We start from the raw sequence: 20,883 nt of genomic DNA, 5'->3' as shown, positions 1-20,883 counted from the left end.
ATTTATGTCCACTGTCATTCTCATTAAGTGTGAGTGCCACCAAGACCCCAAATCATCATATTCAAAATATCCAGGTAGATGTTCACATCAGTAGACTAATGGCAAACACGGATCACATCACATGAACCTATACAAGACGTACAGAAGACTATTCAGAGTGACACTCCACTTTATGGTAGCTCATTTGAAGGAAATGCCCCCTCCCCCCTCCTTACTGGGCATTTATATCCCACTGTACTGCCCTATAATGGACACACAAAGGTGCATGTCCATATACATAGACATGTCCTTCTTAACGCACACACTCACATGCCCACACCCACTGCGATGCAGTACAGCAGTAATGGTGCTGTGTGAAGGGCAAGCAGATCAAGGTGACTGAGCGGACTGAGGGAGCGTGCTGCGTCGCTAAGTGCTACCGCTAACCGCTAACGGCTTTCCCAGATGGCGGTGTGTATGTTTGTGTGTAAGGGAGAGACAGAGAGGGAGAGTGAATGAAGATGAGAGGCTAAGAGTATGCAGGCATGACTGTATGAGAGATAAAGTGTGCAAGCATGTATATGTGTATGTCAGCATGCATGTAGTCATGTAGATAACAGCTGTATAAGTACAGTATGTGCACACTAACTGAGAGGCCTTGCTTCCCACAGAGTTAAATGCAAGCTAACATCTAGTAACTGGACTGGGATGTCCTATTTCTTACTAAAGTTCAAAAGATTTTGAATGTCTTTTAGGAAAATCTTAAAGTTGACCAATTATGATTTTAGTGTGCTTATTATTCAGGTGAACATATGCACAAATACTATCTGTGAGGCAAAAGCTCACACACCAGACTGCTCTAAAGTCTTGCTCTTGGACTGTTTTTTTCTACTCTTGGCTCTGTATGATGCCAGTGAAAGGGGATATCCTTAACACGGCCATATCCGACATATAGCTGTAGCTGTTAGCCAGCAGCCCCACCCACCTGCTGTTCAAACCTCCTGTGAGAAGGAGCCTATTGAAAGTAATAGACTCCAGGAACTAAAACATCTTGTTTCAGACAGTGGATAAACTGAAGGTCTGCACCATGGCCCGGCGTAAGATAAATAAGGATGATTTTGAACTTTTAATCACTCAAAGCTACTCCATGAATAAAAATATGGGAAGTAAGATTAGAGATACCCTCTACCACGTTTCATACCTTGCTTGCATTTGACTTCATTTTTGTTTCTCGTGTATTAAATAGTCTGACAGTAATCTCTTTTGTACATGAACAAATCAAGTACTATTTAGCATTACATTTTGACCTGGTTGCTACTATTACAAGGTGTAGGAAGCAGGTGAAGCGTTTTCAGGAGTTCAACAATTTCTTAAAATGTTTTTGATAGTGAATTTGGACCTTGTGAGTTTCACAACTTCGCAATATCATTACACACGAAATTTTATAATGCATATTACGGATTTACTTGTTAGTTATTAACAACTATAGTGCTATCTCACCTGCTCATTGCTTAGTTTTGTTTCCGCTCACACTACCTCATGTTTTGGAATGACAATAAATGACTTGAATCTTGATTCTTGAACACACACAAACAAGTTAGACAAAGGCCCATCACAAGTAAAAACATAGCTGCACTGAGATGGCAAATCTCTCCCTCTCTCTCTCTCTCTCTCTCTCTCTCTCTCACACACACACACACACACACACACACACACACACACACCCATATTCTATCGCCCACACAAATAAACAACAGCATAAAAACAGTGATGTAAAGCTTGGCTGATTTTTACAGATCACAAATGCTCCCTCCCTCAGTCTGTGTCCCGTTTCCTTCTTCTCTCTTCCTTTCACTGACCGTTCTCCCTCCCTCTCCCTCTTCCCTACCACCGCTCCCATTTTCTCTTCATTCTCGACCCCCCACTCATGCCTTGTGTCTAGGTCTCTCTCTTTTTCTCTTGCTTCTTCTCTCTCTCTGGTCCCCCTGCTAAATAAACAATGCAGGAAGTTGACCTTTTGGGTTAACAGGTTTTTATGCTAGCTCTACTCAGCACTCACACTGATTCAATTACCACCAAAGGTCCAGTGAACCCCACGAATAACCAAGAGCCCGTCTCTCTGTCTGCCTATGCGTATGCATGTGTGCCTTGCTGCATGCTTGCATTGTCTTTGCGGAGGATTGGGATGTAAACCTACCTGTTTGTTGAATGTCTAATTAGACAATCTGTATCTTTCAGTCTTTTTAAATATAATGTTGCCATCTTTTTTATCCTTAAGATGTCTGTTTAAAAAACTGACACTTAAAAACATGGACTGAATATGCACCTAAAGGTAAACAAATAGAAATTCCTAAACTGCAAATAATCTCGCCACAAAACACAATCCAGTCACCTTGATTCAATCCGTATCAACTAACCAAAATAACCCCTGTTGTTACCCCCATTCCTCCCTCAATCCCTCTCTCCTCCCCTCCTCCATACCACCCTTTTCCCTCTAAGTGTTGAGTGTTATTTAGGCTTTACTGGCGCGTGTAAAATTCTGCAATTTGAAGGGCTGTTAAGTTTTTCAATTGAAATTTTCATTTAAGATGCATGTGATGCTTTTTTCCATTTTATTTTTTCTTTTTTACTGACGCTTTACAGCTCTCTGGACAGAAAGGGAACGAGCGTTGAGGGAATGCATACTTGCCTCTCTGGTTCCCTGACTCCTTATCCTTCATTCTCTCTCCCTCTCACCCTTCTGTCTTTCCATCTCTCATCCTACCCTTCCTCTAATCTCTTCATTCCCTATGCCCCCCCCCTCATACCTTTCTCCACACCTCCCACTATCACTCCTCCTCTCTCCAGTAAAACACAGTAGCAGAAGGCTAAAACAGGAGTGCAGGGCCACCAAGCCTTAAATCACATTTATAAGGATTTGGTTAGCATAGTAATAACACAATCAACTGACAAGGGCTTGGAGAAAGGGAGGGAGTGAGGGAGGAGGGTGTGTGTATGCATGTCTACTTGTGGGTGTGTAGGTGATATGCTGCTTCTTGTGTATGTATGTGTGTTTCTGTGCAGCTAACGGTCAGTCCATGTATATTTAAGTGTGTACATTTGTGTGTATCCATGTGAAGAGATGAGGAAGGGTATTATTTTTAGTCTTGCGCAGGGTCCCATGCATGCTTGTGTTTGTGTGTGTGTGTTTGGGGGCATGTGTGTATGTGGGTGATTGGGCTTTTGAAGGTGAATCGAGGCTCCTAGGAGTCATAATGAGGACAAACGCTGAGCTTTACTGTTATCAAGATGCTTACGACATGGTGTCAAAACGTGACAAGAAATAAAGTATGCTGCATTTGATATCTTTACTTTTTCCACAGATTATTTAATGTCATTTCTGCCTTAGAATTCAATGAAGAGGCTATGAGAAATAGGATAATACATGACCAAGGTCACAAGCTTGATTTGTACTCATAACATCACTAGTATATGAGATGCACATTAGCCTTTAAGTTACTAAAAGCATCATGATACTTTTAACTTATCAGTCATTTGTGATTTTCCACATTTTTCAGATCCTGGGAGTGATTAATTTATTTCAGGTAACCTTCTAGTATATCCTCATAATTCATACAGAGAGTAGGCAAACTGAAAAGCAACATTTGGCTTTTCAAACTGTAAAGTGAAACTATGTTGGCAAGTTATTCAAATCGGTGAGAAATCATTCAGTATAGAAATTCTGTTACATAAGCATTCCTACTGTTTGTGACACCATATGTAAAAGAAAGCCAATCAAAAAGCTTATCTAAATACAAGTTCAGGTGGTGAACATGTATTTATTCATTGGTTATCTTTTGATATGTAAAATTTAAAGCAGGATTGTGCTAACATTGTTTCAGAATTTCTTGGAAATGCAAACTGACCAAAATACAGGAGAATTAAGGTAGGATAATATTTTATTAATGTAGCCGCTGAATAATTAAGTAACATGATTTTTTGCTTTCTGTCATTTACCCTAACCTTACTCCTGTTGTGGTTCCTGCTTTACACTTCTTATTTCACTTTTTGATCACACTTACCTTTGTAAAAAAAAAATAAAATAAATGTTTTTTTTAAAAACCTCTATTGTTGTTTAATGTTTTCGTTCATACATGTGCACTTTTCATTTCTAAGACTACTTGGTCAAGATCGTTTTATTCAAATGGCTCTTTAGTCATACTCTCACAATAACGCTCTATAACACACTCACACACAGACACCCACACACACATACACACACTCTTAGATCACTTAGCTGGTGTGAACATGGGAGTAGACAGAGGAAAGGGAGCTGTCCAACACAGCTAGAGTTTATGTTCACAGGAGCCGTCTGTCTGTTCTGCAGCAGCAGGAATTCATAGGGACCAAATTACATTAAAAAGATAGATATAAAACTTTAATGGAATGATAAAAAGGAAAGGAGGAAGCACGAGTCTCTCTCTCTTTCTCTGTTCTATCATTAGCCTTCTCCTTTCTTCACTCTTCCCCTCAGTTACTCATTTTACCTTTTTCTCTTTCTATTTTTCCCTCTCTTTACTTTTTCACCCCTTTTTTATGCTATTTTTTCCTTGATCACCCTCAATAAGTGAAACAATTCTGTAAAAAATGTAAAAAAAAGAGAAAGAAGGAGAAAGGAAAAGGAATTACAACAGAAGAAGAAAAAGACAGAAAAAAAACAGAAATTAAGAAGTAAGAGAAAGAAGTAACAGTATATAAATGTGGATAAAGTGAGATCATATCCATAGTGTTAAAAATGGTTCGTGTCGACACACGCTATATTATATACAGTGTTCTGCCAAAGTGAAAAACTTACAAGGTTACAGCTCACACTTGCACATAGAGATCAGGTTAGAATGATCTCCTTCAAAAGGATAAACCCAAAGGACCACTCTATAAAGAATGACTGAGTGTGTTAAGATCAAATGTACAGTATATGTCACTTGAGCGACTGTGTGAATGTGTGTGTGACTTTCAGTGAATGTATATATGTCTGTCGCTGTGTTCAGATTTGAGATTTATGTCAGAATGAAGGCTGCGTGTATGAATTCCACAAATGCAGGACAACAAATATAAAATTCAAACTATTAGCCTTACTATACGTTACATCACCAAATGAAATGCAAAAGGTTGTCATTTATTCTTGTATGAGAGAGAGACGAGATTAAGCAGAGAATGTAGCCCCTCTTTTCTTTCCCTGCTAGGATGATAAGAAGATGGTTTACGGTGACAAATTACACATCAGTGTAAGGGAAATCCAATCTGCCTGAATGTGGCTTGCTCCCATCATAGGTTTAAATCCCTTTTTTATTAAGAACTTTTACACCTATTCTGTATTCATTATTATGGTAAAACAATTTTAATGAATATTTTAAAAATGTACATTTTTACATTTAAAGGATGCAGAATTGAAAATTCATGTCAAATGTGACATTTATTTATTAATAATTACTTGAATCCAATATGACACCAAAAGTCGTGAACAGGAATAAATGCTTATAAATGGCTGGTATCATTAGTGCAAAGAGATTGCTCCATTACATACATGCTTATTGTCAAAATAAATACACAAATCTGTCTGATCTTTGTGGCAACTGGGTGCAGTTTAGGTAGCATCCCAAAGCCTTGTGTTGCATCTCTGCATGAAGTGTCGGAACTGAGCATCAGGAGGTCTGTTATCGATGAGAAGGCCGAGGACTTATGCATGTGCATGACACATACGTTCTCAGCGTGAGACAGAGAGACACTAAGAATGTTTTCATTCTTGCATTAATAGTCAGACACAAACAGAAACACAAGTGCAACAAAAACAAGTGTAACAAAAGCCCTGTGTGTGTTTGTGTTTGTGTGAGTGCATGTGAGTGTGTGTTTGCTAGAGGGAATTCAATTCTGCATAGCAATGAGAAAAGCGCAGGGCCATAATTTAATGCATCCTAAATGTCTGCAGTTGTGTGTGTATGAATAGGTGTGTGCGCGCATGGTATGTCATGGTATATGTGTAACTGCACTTGTCTTCGTGTCACTGCGTATGTATACGTACACTACACATACATGTTTTGTACACATTTGTGTTTGTGCGCGTATCAATGTATGCAAATCTCACCTGCTTAATGATAATGTATGTGATAATAGCGTGGTACTAATTAATTTATAACTTTGCACTGAGGAGGCTGTTCCAGTGGCTAATATGATTCTATTACAGCAATTAGCCCACAATGACACTGGCTAGGTCACTCACACACAGACACACACCTTACAGTATGTGAAACTCCCCATGTCTGTGTGTTTCACCCAGCGCTGTTTGAGCCCGTGTTTTCACCACCTTCTGCAGCTTTAGTTGTTCTCTCTCCCTCTCATTTCACACCTCCACTGAAAAAACATTTATACTTTTATAAAATAAACCTTGGAGGGAGTCGCAAAAAAGAGAACTAAGCCGAAGCCACATGTTTATTGTCTAATGAGTCTATTGCTTAGATGATCATCTAATGATCTGTCAGACTCCTTGAGTTTAACTTTAACACAGCAAAACAGGTGAACCAGCAGAAGCCTATCACTGCCAACCACTTCGCAGTCACTCGCACAACTTGGAAGGACTTGACACAAGATACACCTTGAAATACAACAAAACAATACCAGAAACCAGTACCAATAGGTAACCTACAAAAAAGCAGTACAGCAGTTTCACTGACCCGTAACATGTTTATTTAAAGAAATTATTACTGTTTTCATGGTTATTTATTGGAAACATTTATTTATTTTTTTAAATTATATTTGCATAGTTTATGCGCATTGAAGCTGTCTGTACAAATCTATGTAAAATGTTTTGGGCACTAGTGTGTGTGAGTATGTCCACTTACTGTCCTCTGCAGTGCGAAGGGTTGTCCAGAGGCTTGCCGTCTTCCCGTGTGTATGCGAGACCACCACTCTAAACAGGTAAGGCGTGTATGGTGATAAGCCCTCTAAGTAATAGGAAAAGGTGTCTGTTGCATTTTCCAAAAGCCTAGAAGTGGATGGACACAAGCACAAATTCATTCATGGACATGCATTTGGGTCTGTGATGTGCTCTGTTACCTGGTGGTCACAGAGTGACAGCAGATTTAAATATGCTGATCTTGCACTTTGCATGCTCTTGTGTTTTAGTGGACACAAACTGATGTTACAAAACTTCATTTTCAGATTTTCTGATGAAGAAACCAATCTGGAAAATTTCCTGAATTACTAGCAAAGCTTTACTGTTGCAGGAGTTACCTTTTTTTTTTTTTTTTTAAATAAAAACATATGCAACACCATACTTTCTACCTTAGACCAAATGTTACTCTTTAATGCTTCATCAGAGAGATTCAGCACCGGACAGCTTCTTACGTTCCTCAGGTTAATCATGTCAACATTGTACGTAGTTATTAAATCCGTTTTAGCGTACATGCAAGGCCAGAGAGATGTGCATGTGAGAGGTGAAAAAAAAAGGATCTGAACAGTCACAAAGTATGTAATTCATACTTCAGTGGGAAAAGTTACTGGTGTCAAAGCAAAAGGTTTCTGAAAAAAAAAAAACAATTTCATTATACTTAAAAAAATGGTTTGTTTCTTAAATCGATTCCAAAGTGTAAATTCAAATATATTTTAAGTAAAACATTATAATAATGCCCAAATTACATAGGGTTCCTAAACACTGGCTGCCTGTGCATTATGTACAATTTTTTCCATAGCCTTTTATCTTATTCCCATGCCTTACCTGGCCCATCATATAATCATACAAAGGAATCTAGGACAAAGTAAAAGAATATTGTCATAAATGAGCGACCGTTGACCATTTAGCTTCAGATGGATAGAAGGGATGAATGAATGAATAAATCAGGGAACAATGAGATTTCCATAGCAGAGGAGGAGGAGGGCATGGCTGTCTGATATATAATACATGTAGCTAGTCATTTATTTATTACCACAGAATGAGAGCCTCCTCTTCTTGGATTAAATTGCAATTTGTTGTCAGGAAGCATGTAATGAATACATATCAGATGCACACCCTCTCTCCCTCTTTTTATTCTATCACACTTTCTTTGCCCGTCTCTCCCTCTCTCTTCCATGTCTTTGATTTTTTTTGTCTTTCTGACTCTACATCCTGTCATTCCCTCTCTGGATTTCTGATGTTATGTCCTACTGAAGTGACATATTCACAGTTGTGCTGTATAATGTGCTCCTTTATATGTGCATGTGTAGGCTATGTGCACATGCACATTTTCTGATATTTAGAGTATGTAATATGTGTACTTTGTTGTGTGTGTGTCCAGTTACTTTATTGCTACTTGTCTCAAAAAACTTTTATGCGTTGTGGAAAACGGTTTGCAAACTTGTCCATCTGCTTTGACTCTGCATTTTATGGTGTCTCTCACCTTATGATAGGCCTCTGTGTGGACGTCCTCATTTGCAGACTGTAGTAGAGTGGGCCTGGTGCATTAGAGTTGACAGGGGCGGACCAGGACACGTTCAGACTGGCATTAGTTGCATGGGCTAGAGTTGGAGGTGACAATCCATCAGGGGCTAAGAAGGAAGAAAGTATGTTGAGAAGAAGACAAGAAGAAGGAGCAGGGGAGTACAAAAATATGGAGGAAGTCAGTCGGTGAAATGAAAAGATTAGACATTTAGAGAGTAAGAAAAAAAAACAAAAAAAAAATATAAAAAGGTATGTCCATTTCATCTAACTGATCAACTTCACTGTAACGCAATGACATCTCTCACAGTGTGGAGTATAAAAAGCACAACCAGATATACTCATCACTCTCACATTCACACAAATACACACACTGCATTAAATCCACAAAGTCCACGTCTGCTTAGCTCAGTGTGACAGTAAAGTCTTACTGTTGGAAAAATCAGTAAACAAGCCAGAATCAATATGATAGCTGAACAGAAACACAGAACATTTGTGCAAAGACAGAATAAAATGAGATAAGCTGCAAACAACAAGTACATGATGGAAATCAGAGTGACTGCACTGTTGACTATGTGAAATAAGAGCAGGCCCTCCGATGTATAAAGTGACCCTTCAATCAAAAATTGTGCGATGTCCACTTCAACAAGACTGATTGCTGAAGACATCTTATTCTAAAGATGGCTGTTACAACTGCACACAGGCATACACGAAGTGTGAGAAAAGCCTAAAATAACACTTTCAATGTGGATTCAGAATAATTTAGTGGTGGTCCATCAACATAACTCAACCCTCTAGTATACATTCATTATATTAATGCATACACAAAGCACATCGATTTTAAAAACATGACACAAAAGCCCTTTTTAAAAACAAAAAACAAAACAACTAAAGAATCACCATGCATGTGTGTCAGATGTGACTTGTCCATTTTTTAAAGGCTTATTTGTGGCTATGTTTGCAATTGTGTCACTATCCTTATCCAGTTCTCACAAGATTTACTAAGTCCTTAGAGGAAAGGAAGCTTGGAAAACAGAAAACTAAGAAACAGAAAACAAAATATGAGTGTAACACAACAGATATCACAGGATTACCTTAATTGGCTATTTAATACCAACTTTGGCCTTTATTTCTAATCAGTTTTTATCAACCTTATATATTCTGTACCACCAGTCTTAGTCGACCTCTCCTACAACTGTGCAAACAATCACCTGCACTTGACTTAATGACTGCTTCTCGTAGGCTGTCTGCTCTCCATTTCAAACCAGACCAAATTGGCTGCTCTTATTTTACCCGTGTTTATGAAAAAACACCTGAAAAAACACGTCTTCATTTTAGATCAACAGTAGTTGGGTAAAAGCCTGCTGAGTTTCAAGAGGCAGCATTATAAGCAAATTAGGATTGGTCAAGTGAACATCCTGTCACTCGAAAGGCATTACAATGCTATCAGAATGGAGTGAGCAGTCGATTAGTAGGAAAATACACGGAAAGCGCGGAAATGGAGATCCTGCTCTTTTACAGTCAAACAAGCATTTAACAAATTACTGAATCGATACGATACACCTGAACTTAGATTTAGATTAAAATGATCCTCTGATTTGCATTCAGAGATTCAGTGGATTTTTTAATGACCCAGTTCATTCCTTGAGTGTGTGTACTTAGCTAATTCATCAAAAGATGATTCCTGCTTCTCTGACATACACACACACACACATACGTACAGATATGCACACGCAAAACACACTGTTGGTGAGCCTGTGTCTCTCTCATGCTGTGTTAGTAGGTACAATATCAGAGGTGTCACTAATCGTTTTAAACTATGCACTTTTATGTTCACTTCTCTCTCTCTGCTCTCCTCCTCCTCAGCTCCTCTGTCTCTTGCTCCGCTATCTTCTCTCTGTTCTTTCATAGAACAAGGACGCATCAAGACAGTTTGCCTTATAGAAGTCTAAAGAGATGCCAGAGGCATAGAGGTAGAAAGAGAGATAGAAAGAGAGGAAACGTCTGGTATTTAAAATTTATACTTTCTTATGCCTTTGTTTTGAACTTGAACAGGAGAACTTTCCTAAGTCTGTCTTTTGTTGTTGTCTCACTAAGACATGGGTGTGGTATGTGCAAGGGTGTACATATTCAATCCTTTTGATAACATTAGCTAAAGTGGTAAAATGTGTGTTTATAGGTGTGTGTGTGTGTGTTTGTATGTGTGTGTGCATGTTACAATTATCTCCAGACTGCTCTGATCAGCTTTGACATTTATCAGTATGCACAATCAGTCTCTATTCTACACGATTACAAATACAAACACACACACACACACACACACACACACACACACACACACACACACACACACACACACACACACAAGGCTGTGTAAATCAGAAATATGTTTTCACACCATTAAGTCAAGTCAATGATGTGTATGTCGACTCCAGTGAATAATTGTTTTTTTTTCCTTTGCAGAGCAAGCTATAAAAATAAACCTTTCCAGTTCACAAGAACAGCAATTAAATTCAAAGTAATCTTAAAAATATCGCCACAGTTCATGTTTTGTGTGTGGCGTGAGAAACAAATCTACTAGAACAGTCATTTAATTAAGACCTTAGAAAAATGTCAATACCACAGTCATACTATTGTCATCATTTTTTTTTTCTAAGGATTTTAATTTTAATTTATTGTAGATCAACTGTGACTTAAATTAAAGGATTAAATAATTTCAAAATGCAAAAAATGAGGAAAAAAAAACATATAGCATTATTGAGAAAATAAATAATGTTTAATAATTTGGTAAAAATAGCAGGGATGTTAAAAGCAATGAGAAAACTGCACCTATGAGAATCTACCTTTGATAGTTTCAGCCTTTTTTAAATAGACAATACAGACAGTGGGCATGAAAGCAGGGAGAGAGTAGGGACAATGATACTCAGTTAATGGTCTGAAGTGGACTCAAACTCAGGCAGTTCAAGTCTCTAAACCAGGGGTGGGGAATTCCAGGTCTCAAGGGCTGGTGTCCTGTAGGTTTTAGACTTGATCCAACACGGCTGATTTAAATGGCTGCATTTCCTCTTCAACATGTCTTAAAGTTCTCCAGAGGCTTGGTAATGAACTAATCATTTGATTCTTGTGTGTTGACCCAGGGTGATGTCTAAAACCTGCAGGACACTGGCCCTTGAGGCCTGGAGTTCCCTCACCCCTACTCTGAACTATACCTCACCAGGCAGTGGCATTTCGCTATATGAGTTTCTTGCTCAAAGGAGTGACACAGTTCCTTGGTGCCCCTGCTTAACTTTGCTGATCTAGCATAGCATAGCAAGTTCAGGTTTTTTGTGTAACCAGCTAAGAGCAGGTCAAGAACGATGTAAACTGAAGCAATGAAGAGCACCTGTTGGATAAACCTTTAGAGCCTTTCGATGGATGATCATGATATTTGAAACTGTGACACAGTGAAAAAATTATGCAGTTCTAGTAATGATCAAATTAATAATGATAAGAAAGTCTTTGGCGTGTGAGTACCTGCTGGCAGTGTAGTAACACTGAGTGGCAGGCTCTCAATACAACCCTGTGTATTACAGCCTCTGATCCAGAAGCTGTAGCTAGTGTAAGGCTGCAGGTCAGTCACAGACAACCAGACGCCTGCTGCTGTACCTCCATCCAATGCACCATCACCATCTAAGAGACAGAGAAAGAAAGACATGTAAGGTCTTAGGCCAAGCAATGTATAGCTAAAGATAATGAAAAACAGTGAATGTTTTGTATTAGTGTTACCACTCTAAAGGCAGAAAAGTGACTTGTAAGAGATGCATAAAAAAAGAAAGAAAAAGGAAAGAGGAACGAGAGAGAGGTCGTGAGAGAGAAAACCCCCCACTGAGATTAACTTGAGAGTAATCGAAAGAGAGAGGTCTCCATATTGAGGTTATGCAAGGATAGTCAAAGAAAAGGGATCAGAAAATTATAGTAAGCAAGCCTATCCAATATATTTATACAGACACACCCACACACACGTAATTCTGTGTGGATTGATGAAGGCCGTTTGTATCAAAGAAACAGGAGGTTATGGGCAACTAGAGCGAAACACTGTCTCTCTTTTCCTTCCACACTGCTTCTATCCTTCTCTCCACTCATCTGTTGGGTTCTCTGTGAGGCATAGATCAAAGTGCCTGACAGTGAGTGTGTATGACAGGGAGAGACTTTGTGAATATGCGTAACTGAAAAAATGAGAATATGCGTGTTCTCTTTTCTCGCCATGTCCAGTCTATCTGTTGCTTTTGTTGTCTCCCCGCGGTATTGCTGCTCCTCATATCTTACCATTGTTTTTACTGTCTTTTCTAATCCATCTATGGAAATATGAGCTTCTCATCTCCCTTTTTTCTTTATACTATTATTGAATTGCAACTTGACTTTGTTCCTCCTCCTATCTTCATACCACTTTTATAGTCTATACTCCCATGTCATTTCCTCTCAAATCATTGACACAGTATCAAAAAGAAACAACAACTTGTCATTTCTATGCTACTGTATACTGATTACTTCTTGATTACTTCCCCATTACATGGCTGACTTTCAGTGCAAGCTGACTTTGTGAGTGAGAAGTGTGATTATGTATTCCAATTTGCATTTGTACTGACATGTCCATTTCTATCTAAGGGTCTTGATAAAAAGGCTTTGACCCTACCCCACCCCTCCAAAAACAGTGCAGATATATCTACACAATAGGCAGAGTCTCAAGCAAAACAGATATGTTACTATCTATATGTTACTTTTTACCCCGGTAGGAATGACTGTGTATTATTAACATATCCATATCTTTATTCAGAAAATGAGGCTTTCACATTTTACAACTTCCACAGTTGTGATGTGAATGTTTTACAGATAAAGTTGGGTTTGTTGCCTGGCAAATACTATATGAGTAACTGTGCATGTGTAAAGATAAAGATGTAGCTTTTCACTGTTACCTTTGCTTTTGTAGTATATTGTGTAGCTAAGGTTCCCATTCGCTCTAGGAGGGGCTGTCCAATGTGCTCTGAGAGATCTTGAACTCTGATTGGCCAGCTCCAACAGTATAGGACCTTCTGGGGCCATCTCTAATGTACGCACATCCACCTTAGAAGAACACAGATATCAAAATGCATAGAAGAATACAGATATGTAGCATTTTTATCATAGCTCCACTAACACTCATTCATCCAACAGCTATTGGAGAAATACAAAAACTGAAAATAATGCCTCTCTCAGTCTGATACAACCTGTCTGAAATGTTAAAACTAAGCATTTTCAGATGAAACCACTCTACACAAGTGGCCGGCATTATCTCTGCCACCATTTTTCCGTCCTCTTTCATCATTACAGTCTTCTTCTGTCTCATTTCTTCCTGTCTGACTCTCCTCTGCTGCCTTCGATTCCCTTCCACCTCATCTCTCACTTTGCTCTGGCCATTTACTCTGTCCTCATCATTTACTCTTTTTGCCTGAAATTCCCTTCTTCTCCGACTCCTTTTCTCCTTTTCCTGCCCATCCTATCACCTCTTCCTCTTCTCCACTTCATCCTGTTTCACCCTCCTTCACCTGCCCACCCTCCTCTTCTCTTTTTCTGCTGGGTCAGCAGTTCTCCTGGTGTTTGACTAAACATGGCATCTGTATTGGAAAAGTGCCCCAAAATATGGCCTGTTGTCAGAGGCGTCGTTGAAAATGAAGTGGCATTTCCTACCAAATGTCACCGTGGCCACGCCAACCCTCGTTATTGAGCCGAGAGAATCGATCACCTTTATGACTCCCAATGACACACACGTACACACAGACACACGTGTGTGCAGGCATTGCCACATATGATTTTGTGCATTAGTTACAGCGCTAATGAAACTCATGAAAATAATTCATGCATAATTTTATAAAACTTTTGCTACGCTAAATTTGACGGGTGTATTTGACAAAAATGTAATGTTGTGTTTTGTGTTTCATACTTTTGGTAGAAACTAGAATTCATGTTGAAAAATACTCTGCTGTTTCATGTCATGGTCCCTGTGGTACTCACCAGTTTTTAGTTGTTTCTTGTTTTATTTTCTGTTTGTGCCTTCTGTGTTCAACTGTCTCTATCATCTTAATTAGTATTCATATTTCAGTGTTTCAGCGATAGCTGTTGGAGGTTTTACTTTAAAGTTCAGTTTTCTCATGTTTCTAGCTGTGGTTACTTCCTGCTTTTGTTTCTGCTTCTTACCCACATAATTTAATTAATTCCACCTCTCATCACCAATCTCCCCTGTGTGTCAATAACAGTCCCGTTGTTCCCTTTTTCTTTGTCAGATCATTAGATCCGGTCAGTTTTGCCTACTTCCATATCCTGGATATAAATCTTTCTCAAGTATCTCTTAAAAATAAGTTCAACAGCCAATATTCGGTCAGTAACACCAACAACACAATTATTTATAAGGCATTACTATATGACAAAGCATCTTACAGTTTGTTATACTATGCTATATGCTATAACACAGACTGACTGACCATCGGTCCCTTGCCACAGCCCCGTGCTGTGCAGGCCTGCAGCCTCAGTACATGCCGGCTCCAAGGAGAGAGTCCCTTCACCAAGAAGAACCTCTGGGAGGAACTGGTGTTTAAAATGAGAACTCCATCCAGCCAGAGACCGTAGCTAGTTATAATACCTGGGAAAAGAACACATCTGATTAGAACATGACAGAATAAAAATTAAAATAACAGGGAAAAAATACCCCAGGCAACAATAGAACTGACATTTCTTAACAATCCTTAGTATTTATTACAATAAAAGAAGTCTATTGAACATGGGATTCTCGCTCCTTGTCACATTCTGCTCACATCCCCTGCCCTGAATAACCTCTGACCAAGAGCAACGATTTAGAGAGTGATGTTAAGTATCACAACTAATCATAACCATTACAAGCTTTCATCGAGATCATTTCCTGTAGGTTTTCAGAAGATAGTTATACTGAGATAGTTTTACACTCTGTTTGGATTGGTCACTCATATGCAATAATACTGCATCCATAGTGTGAGGCATTACAATCATAAAGAGAGCTTTACTATGACGGGATGCAGTCTGGGTCACTGGATTACAATGCAAATGAAAACTGACTTAGGGGCTGCAGACCTGCCAGTCAGGTAGAGTGATCCAATGATAGAAACAGCACTGAAATGACAAATGTAACCATGAGTGTTAGGAGGATAAAAGCCCTAAGAAGGACAGTTGTACTACGATGAACGGGCGCGCACACACACACACACACACACACAAATAAGGGTGCAAATAGGTGTGCACACTCTAACCTGCACACGGACAAACTGCACATATGTAGTTTGTACACACGTATCCATACCCACACAAACCAGCACAATCATTACATTACATTACATCCACCTAATAAAAAAATGAAACAGTAAGGTGCCAAATGTGCTTTTCCTTAATAAAAATGCATACAGGGGGCTCAAAAGATCAGCGCTAAGAACTAAGAGTCTATTCTGCTTTAATCATGTGTGGGTTTTATTATTGCTCAATAGAGATATACACACCTATCAGGAAAACGAAGACACGAAAAAACCCACAGACACAAGCTACATCTGGGGAGCTCTTAATGTGGCCAATCACATGCGTGTGAGAGCGTGTGAGAGCGTGTGCATATGTGCGCGGACATCTGTATGTGCTTGTGTGTGTGAATAAGCCCATATCAGTATAGGCTGTAATAAAGACAGGTTGGGAAATGAAGCAGCGAATGCATAACAGGCTTATTTCCCCTCTTTGTCTGCGTGTTGCCCCGACCTAATCCCCGAGAGGATTATCCCCCACAAATCCCTGCGGAATTGGGGAGAAGGGGGGAGAAAGAGTGAGAGGAAGGAAGAGAGAAAGAGAAAATAACATAGGATCTAGGTCTTCTGGAACCCATCACCATCATCATCGTGGTTGTTGCCATCCATTTGTATAAAAAAAGGAGTTAGTGAGGAAAAACGTACTGAGCTCTTCTTCTTTTCTGAGCAAAAATTAAAGCTTTTTAAGCACGAGATAATCGGGTAATCATGATTAAGTGTTTCCCTTGTTATAAATTTCTGTCATCAACTGAGAAAAGCTTTAAGTAATTTATCCAGGCTAATATGCTCACACATCACAGGGTTTATGGTGCAAAATGCACTCGTGTGGCATTAAGCGTAAAACACACACGATTCACATTCCACACACACACATTGTGGAATTACACATACTTTAACGAGCATGACAGTAACATTTGATAATATGTGGTAGTGTGTGTGGTATGTCAAGAGACTGTGAAATGGGAGGGGATCAAGGGGTTTTCTTCGCTTAATTAATTTGGTTTCATGAGATATACTATTTGTTGATATAGTCCTTGAGATTATCGATAAATACATCATTTTCAGTGCACCATGTCATACATAATGTTACTTAAACTTACTGTATTTTCACGGCTATTTAACTACTTACCTTTAAGAGTTGTATTAAAACACATGAGTTCATTTCAAAGCAAACATCTGCTGACTTGACATATGTCGATTCAGAAATCAAGATAAACTGTTTAAAAAAGTGGGGCCAATCTCTTTTACAGTAACTACTAACGTATTTCATAATGCATTTCACGTCTTTGGGAGTATTTCTGTGCTTTTATCACAGACAGCGTTTTAGCTTATGCTGATTAATGTGTATTTTCATTGGAACACACAACAACAATTAGCAGGCCATGGACGATATCGGGAAAAAGTAAAAGAGATGCAACACAGCTGCATTAACAGTTCACAAGAGAGAATGCAGACGTTACTTCTTAACCTCTGCAAACTGGGATGCCCCATGTTTCTTTTCTACCTACAGGTGAATTCTGCATTCTGTCCTTAGACTGAAGACATACATGCACTGATTTTTGATTTATAGGATGTGGGACGATGAAAACAGAATTAAATTCTGAAACATTTAAAAAAAAAGAAAGAAATACAAATCCATATCTATTATTTCCCTTTCAGAAGATTATATCAGTCTTTTGCAAATTTTGATTACGAGAGAGAATCACACTAATAGAATACGGATCACTCGTTGCCTTCTCTAAATAAACCACGCAGCTTATGTAGTTACGCTGTGCAGTACAGGAACTCCTTTTTTGATCACTTTAACTCTTTAAATTCTGTTTTAAATAGACACCTTAGACTCTTAAAATACACTTTCCCCCCAGATTTTAACTGGGGACAGGTGAAGAAGACAAAGGTGAGAAGAGGAGAGAGTAGAGGAGTAGAGAAAACAGAGAGAAAGGCCATCACAGCGAGTCTACGCTCTTTCAGCCTGCAGTTCTCTCTTTAGTCAAAAGGGAGCACTTTTCATCCACTTAAAGGAGCTTGGTGAAGCGCTGTCCTCTCCCTCTCGGTCTCTATTAGTCTCGATCTCAAATTGTTTGTTCTCTCACCCTGTCTCTGTCTCTTTCTCTTTTCGTTATGAGTCCTTTTGTGCTCTCTCTTTTTAGTTCCTCTTTCTGTTTCCCTCTTCTTCTTCTCTACTCCTGGAGACTCAACTGATTCCTCTCACTCACATGTAAATGATCTTCTGTTTCACGGTAACAGGAACAGCATCCTTGAAACACGGACAAACCTTTATATCTGTATTTATGTCATAGACACAGGGTTATGGTAAATAGCATCACCTTTTAATCAGTTCTTCAGGTCTATTAATATCACATGCTGTTATCATCATGACATTCTTCTTCTTCTTCCACTTCATTCAATGCTCATGTTATTCTTGATAACAATTTATTTAAAAAAAAAAATCAATGGTTTTGTATTTTTGTGTAGGTGTGTACCCTCTCACCATTCGGAGTGTCAGGAGGAGTCCAGGTGACATTGAGCGCATTGGGGGACAAAGGAGTGACCAGTGGTGCAGGGACATTTTCAGGGGTGCTCTCTTCAGTCTGAGCCTGGCTTGGTGGACTTAAAGTACATCCACCTCCTGTACAAGCCTGCCATGCACACACATACACATGCACACACATACACATGCACACACATAAACAATAACATAAGAATGAATATGATACAAACTAACAAATTGAAAGTCAAAATTAAGGCGCAATGGACTTACAGCTACTGTGATGGTGTAAAGAGTTCCAGGGGTTAGGTTGCGGAGCGTGTAGTCTTCAAAAACGTCAGAGCTGTTATAGGCTAGCACACGCTCTGCACTGTCATGAGACAGGAAGATCAAATAAAACTCCAAAACACCATTTATCTGAGAGGGATGTGACCACCTAGAAATGAAGAGAAAAATAAACATAAAATAAATTCGACCTTTCACTTTTCTGCTTTTCAAAAATCCTAGTGTGAAAACTTTACTGTAGCCCAGTGGGAAACACTTTTAATATGACTATACTTATAATTCAGCCAGTTCCCAGTTATTTCCTATTAATCATTTACTTATGTTTTTTTTCCCCCCTATTTACCTAAAATCTAATATAGTTTAGGACTTTATACAACAGAAAAAAAAACCTGTAGACTTAGTTGCATTACTTCTCTGCTTAACGTTTTTTTTTTTTTCATCGTGTTGCAAAAACCTGGTACTTTAAATATATAGAAGTATTGGCTTTTGTTAACATTTGATCAAAACATTTTACATTTTGGTTTTTCACAAATTGATGCATGCTCAATCGTCCAGGTAAGTAAATGTCCAAAGCATGATTCCGTTCACTAAGAAAACGCTACGTCCAGATGAACAGAATCAACTTTTAGAGTTTTTCACAAATGAAACTAAACTGCAACCCTCATGAAGATCAAGGATGTCTTGAATCGTCTTGACTGTCTGTTAGTATCTAATAATGCCTGTTTTTTTTTTAAAATAAATAATAGTATTTGATTTGTAAACTCGTATAAATATATGTTTGGCATTTTTTAATGTTGATGGTCAGGATAGTAAGAGACAAGAAAGGAAGGAGAGAGTGGGGGTGATAGCACATGGGTAACATCCTGGGGAGACTTGACCCCAGGCCCCTGCAGTAAGGCTTTGTCATATGGCTTGCCTGCTCGACCAGGTGAGCAATGCCAAACTTTATGAATACATTACCATTAAGTGCAGAGGTCTGCACAACGCTCGAATTAAAACATCAAGATAAAAATAAGACGCGAAAAAGGAGTGAAATGTGTGTGTGTGTGTCTGTGGCAGTCCGGACTGAAACAGACTGCTCTGAGTATCTGCATGTCAGTGTCTGCCTTCATCACCATGTTTCTTCTGTCAGCTGAAGTAAACACAGTGCAGTGGTAGGCTTCCTTACATGTGCACAGAGGCACGTACACACACATACAGCACACTGCGCACACAGTTTCCTTCAACAGTCAGGCTGAGGTGTCTCCTTTTCTATATTTAGAACAGGAAGGTCATCCCCAGCAAAGAGGAGAAAAAAGACCAGAAATGGCATTAGGAAATCAAGACATGTCAACTATCTAGCGCTGTTATGAAAAGGGGGCCAATGTGAAAGAGCACGACTCAGGAAAATATATTTATATAATTACTGCTGTACTTTTGTTGGTTCTAAGTTTGAATACTGAATGACTTAACAGATTTGATGTGTTTGGATTCTGCAACATAAATGAGATGTTCCATCTTTACAATGATTTTGTTCAGAAAAGATAAAATCTTATTTGCCAAAATGTTTTTTGGGTTTTTTTGCAAACTCAAATATACTAAATTAAATCTGTTTTAAGCTGGCAGTGAAGTGTGTTCACTAACTATTACACATTTTATAACTAAAAATCCCTCTGATAAGATATTTGATAACTAAGATTTTCTGAAGTATGAAGTAAAAAAAAAAAAGTCATAAAGAAGGAGCACTAAAATACACTTTATAAATTGTCCTGCAATTCTTACAAATCCCTGAAGGCAGTACAACCCACCTGGCATGGTCGCGAAGGGAGGCCATTTTAAAAAGTGATGGATTCCTTTCTTGGGTCCTCCCATTAAAAGCCATTTTTTGAATGACTGATGAGTGTGTGTTAGCACACAATTAGCCACTGTGGCTAATCTATCACATTTATTATAAGATTTATATGCTGTCGATTGGCAGCGTGATATATGTCCACTTTTGAAAAACTGAATCAAAGGGGAATTGTAATAATCTGTATAATAATTCACTATGGTAATTGTTTTAAAAGTGCGTTTTGAAAGTAGTGTGAAAAAGCCAGGTGCCCTCTCTGCATGTTAAATTTAAAAGCAAACATTTGAGATGATGAAGGTTTGAGTGTACTGTTAACCTGCCATCTGCACTTTTGTTCTCTTGAATATTTCCTTTTGCTCTCTAAATTGTAAAAGCAACACAACAACATAAACTACAGAGAATTTTACAGTGGGATCGGACCTTTTTTGGGTCCTCAGAAGGACGTCATTACATGTTTTTATGTATCGGCTCTTCCAATATCAGTACTCGTGTGTGTGACCACACTCATCTTTAAACATGCTCATTTTGA

General features: G+C 38.7%; 1 protein-coding gene across 6 annotated transcripts in view; it reads right to left on the bottom strand.

Annotated features, from left to right (window-relative positions):
• Positions 1-20,883, bottom strand: part of ush2a (Usher syndrome 2A (autosomal recessive, mild)) — a 216,232-nt gene that overhangs the window by 84,634 nt on the left and 110,715 nt on the right. For all 6 annotated transcript variants that reach the window (XM_040011777.1, XM_040011776.1, XM_040011778.1 and 3 more), the window contains 7 exons: positions 18,515-18,677; positions 18,245-18,392; positions 14,920-15,077; positions 13,378-13,525; positions 11,939-12,094; positions 8,388-8,535; positions 6,855-6,997 (listed from right to left, as the gene is read on the bottom strand). In XM_040011777.1, coding sequence (XP_039867711.1) covers positions 6,855-6,997; positions 8,388-8,535; positions 11,939-12,094; positions 13,378-13,525; positions 14,920-15,077; positions 18,245-18,392; positions 18,515-18,677 — 1,064 coding nt within the window. The remainder of the gene's footprint in view (positions 1-6,854; positions 6,998-8,387; positions 8,536-11,938; positions 12,095-13,377; positions 13,526-14,919; positions 15,078-18,244; positions 18,393-18,514; positions 18,678-20,883) is intronic.

This window comes from Simochromis diagramma, unplaced genomic scaffold (genome assembly GCF_900408965.1).
Source record: "Simochromis diagramma unplaced genomic scaffold, fSimDia1.1 OVJJ01000603.1, whole genome shotgun sequence".
Lineage (NCBI taxonomy): Eukaryota > Metazoa > Chordata > Actinopteri > Cichliformes > Cichlidae > Simochromis > Simochromis diagramma.
This window is presented reverse-complemented; position numbering and strand designations above follow the sequence as displayed.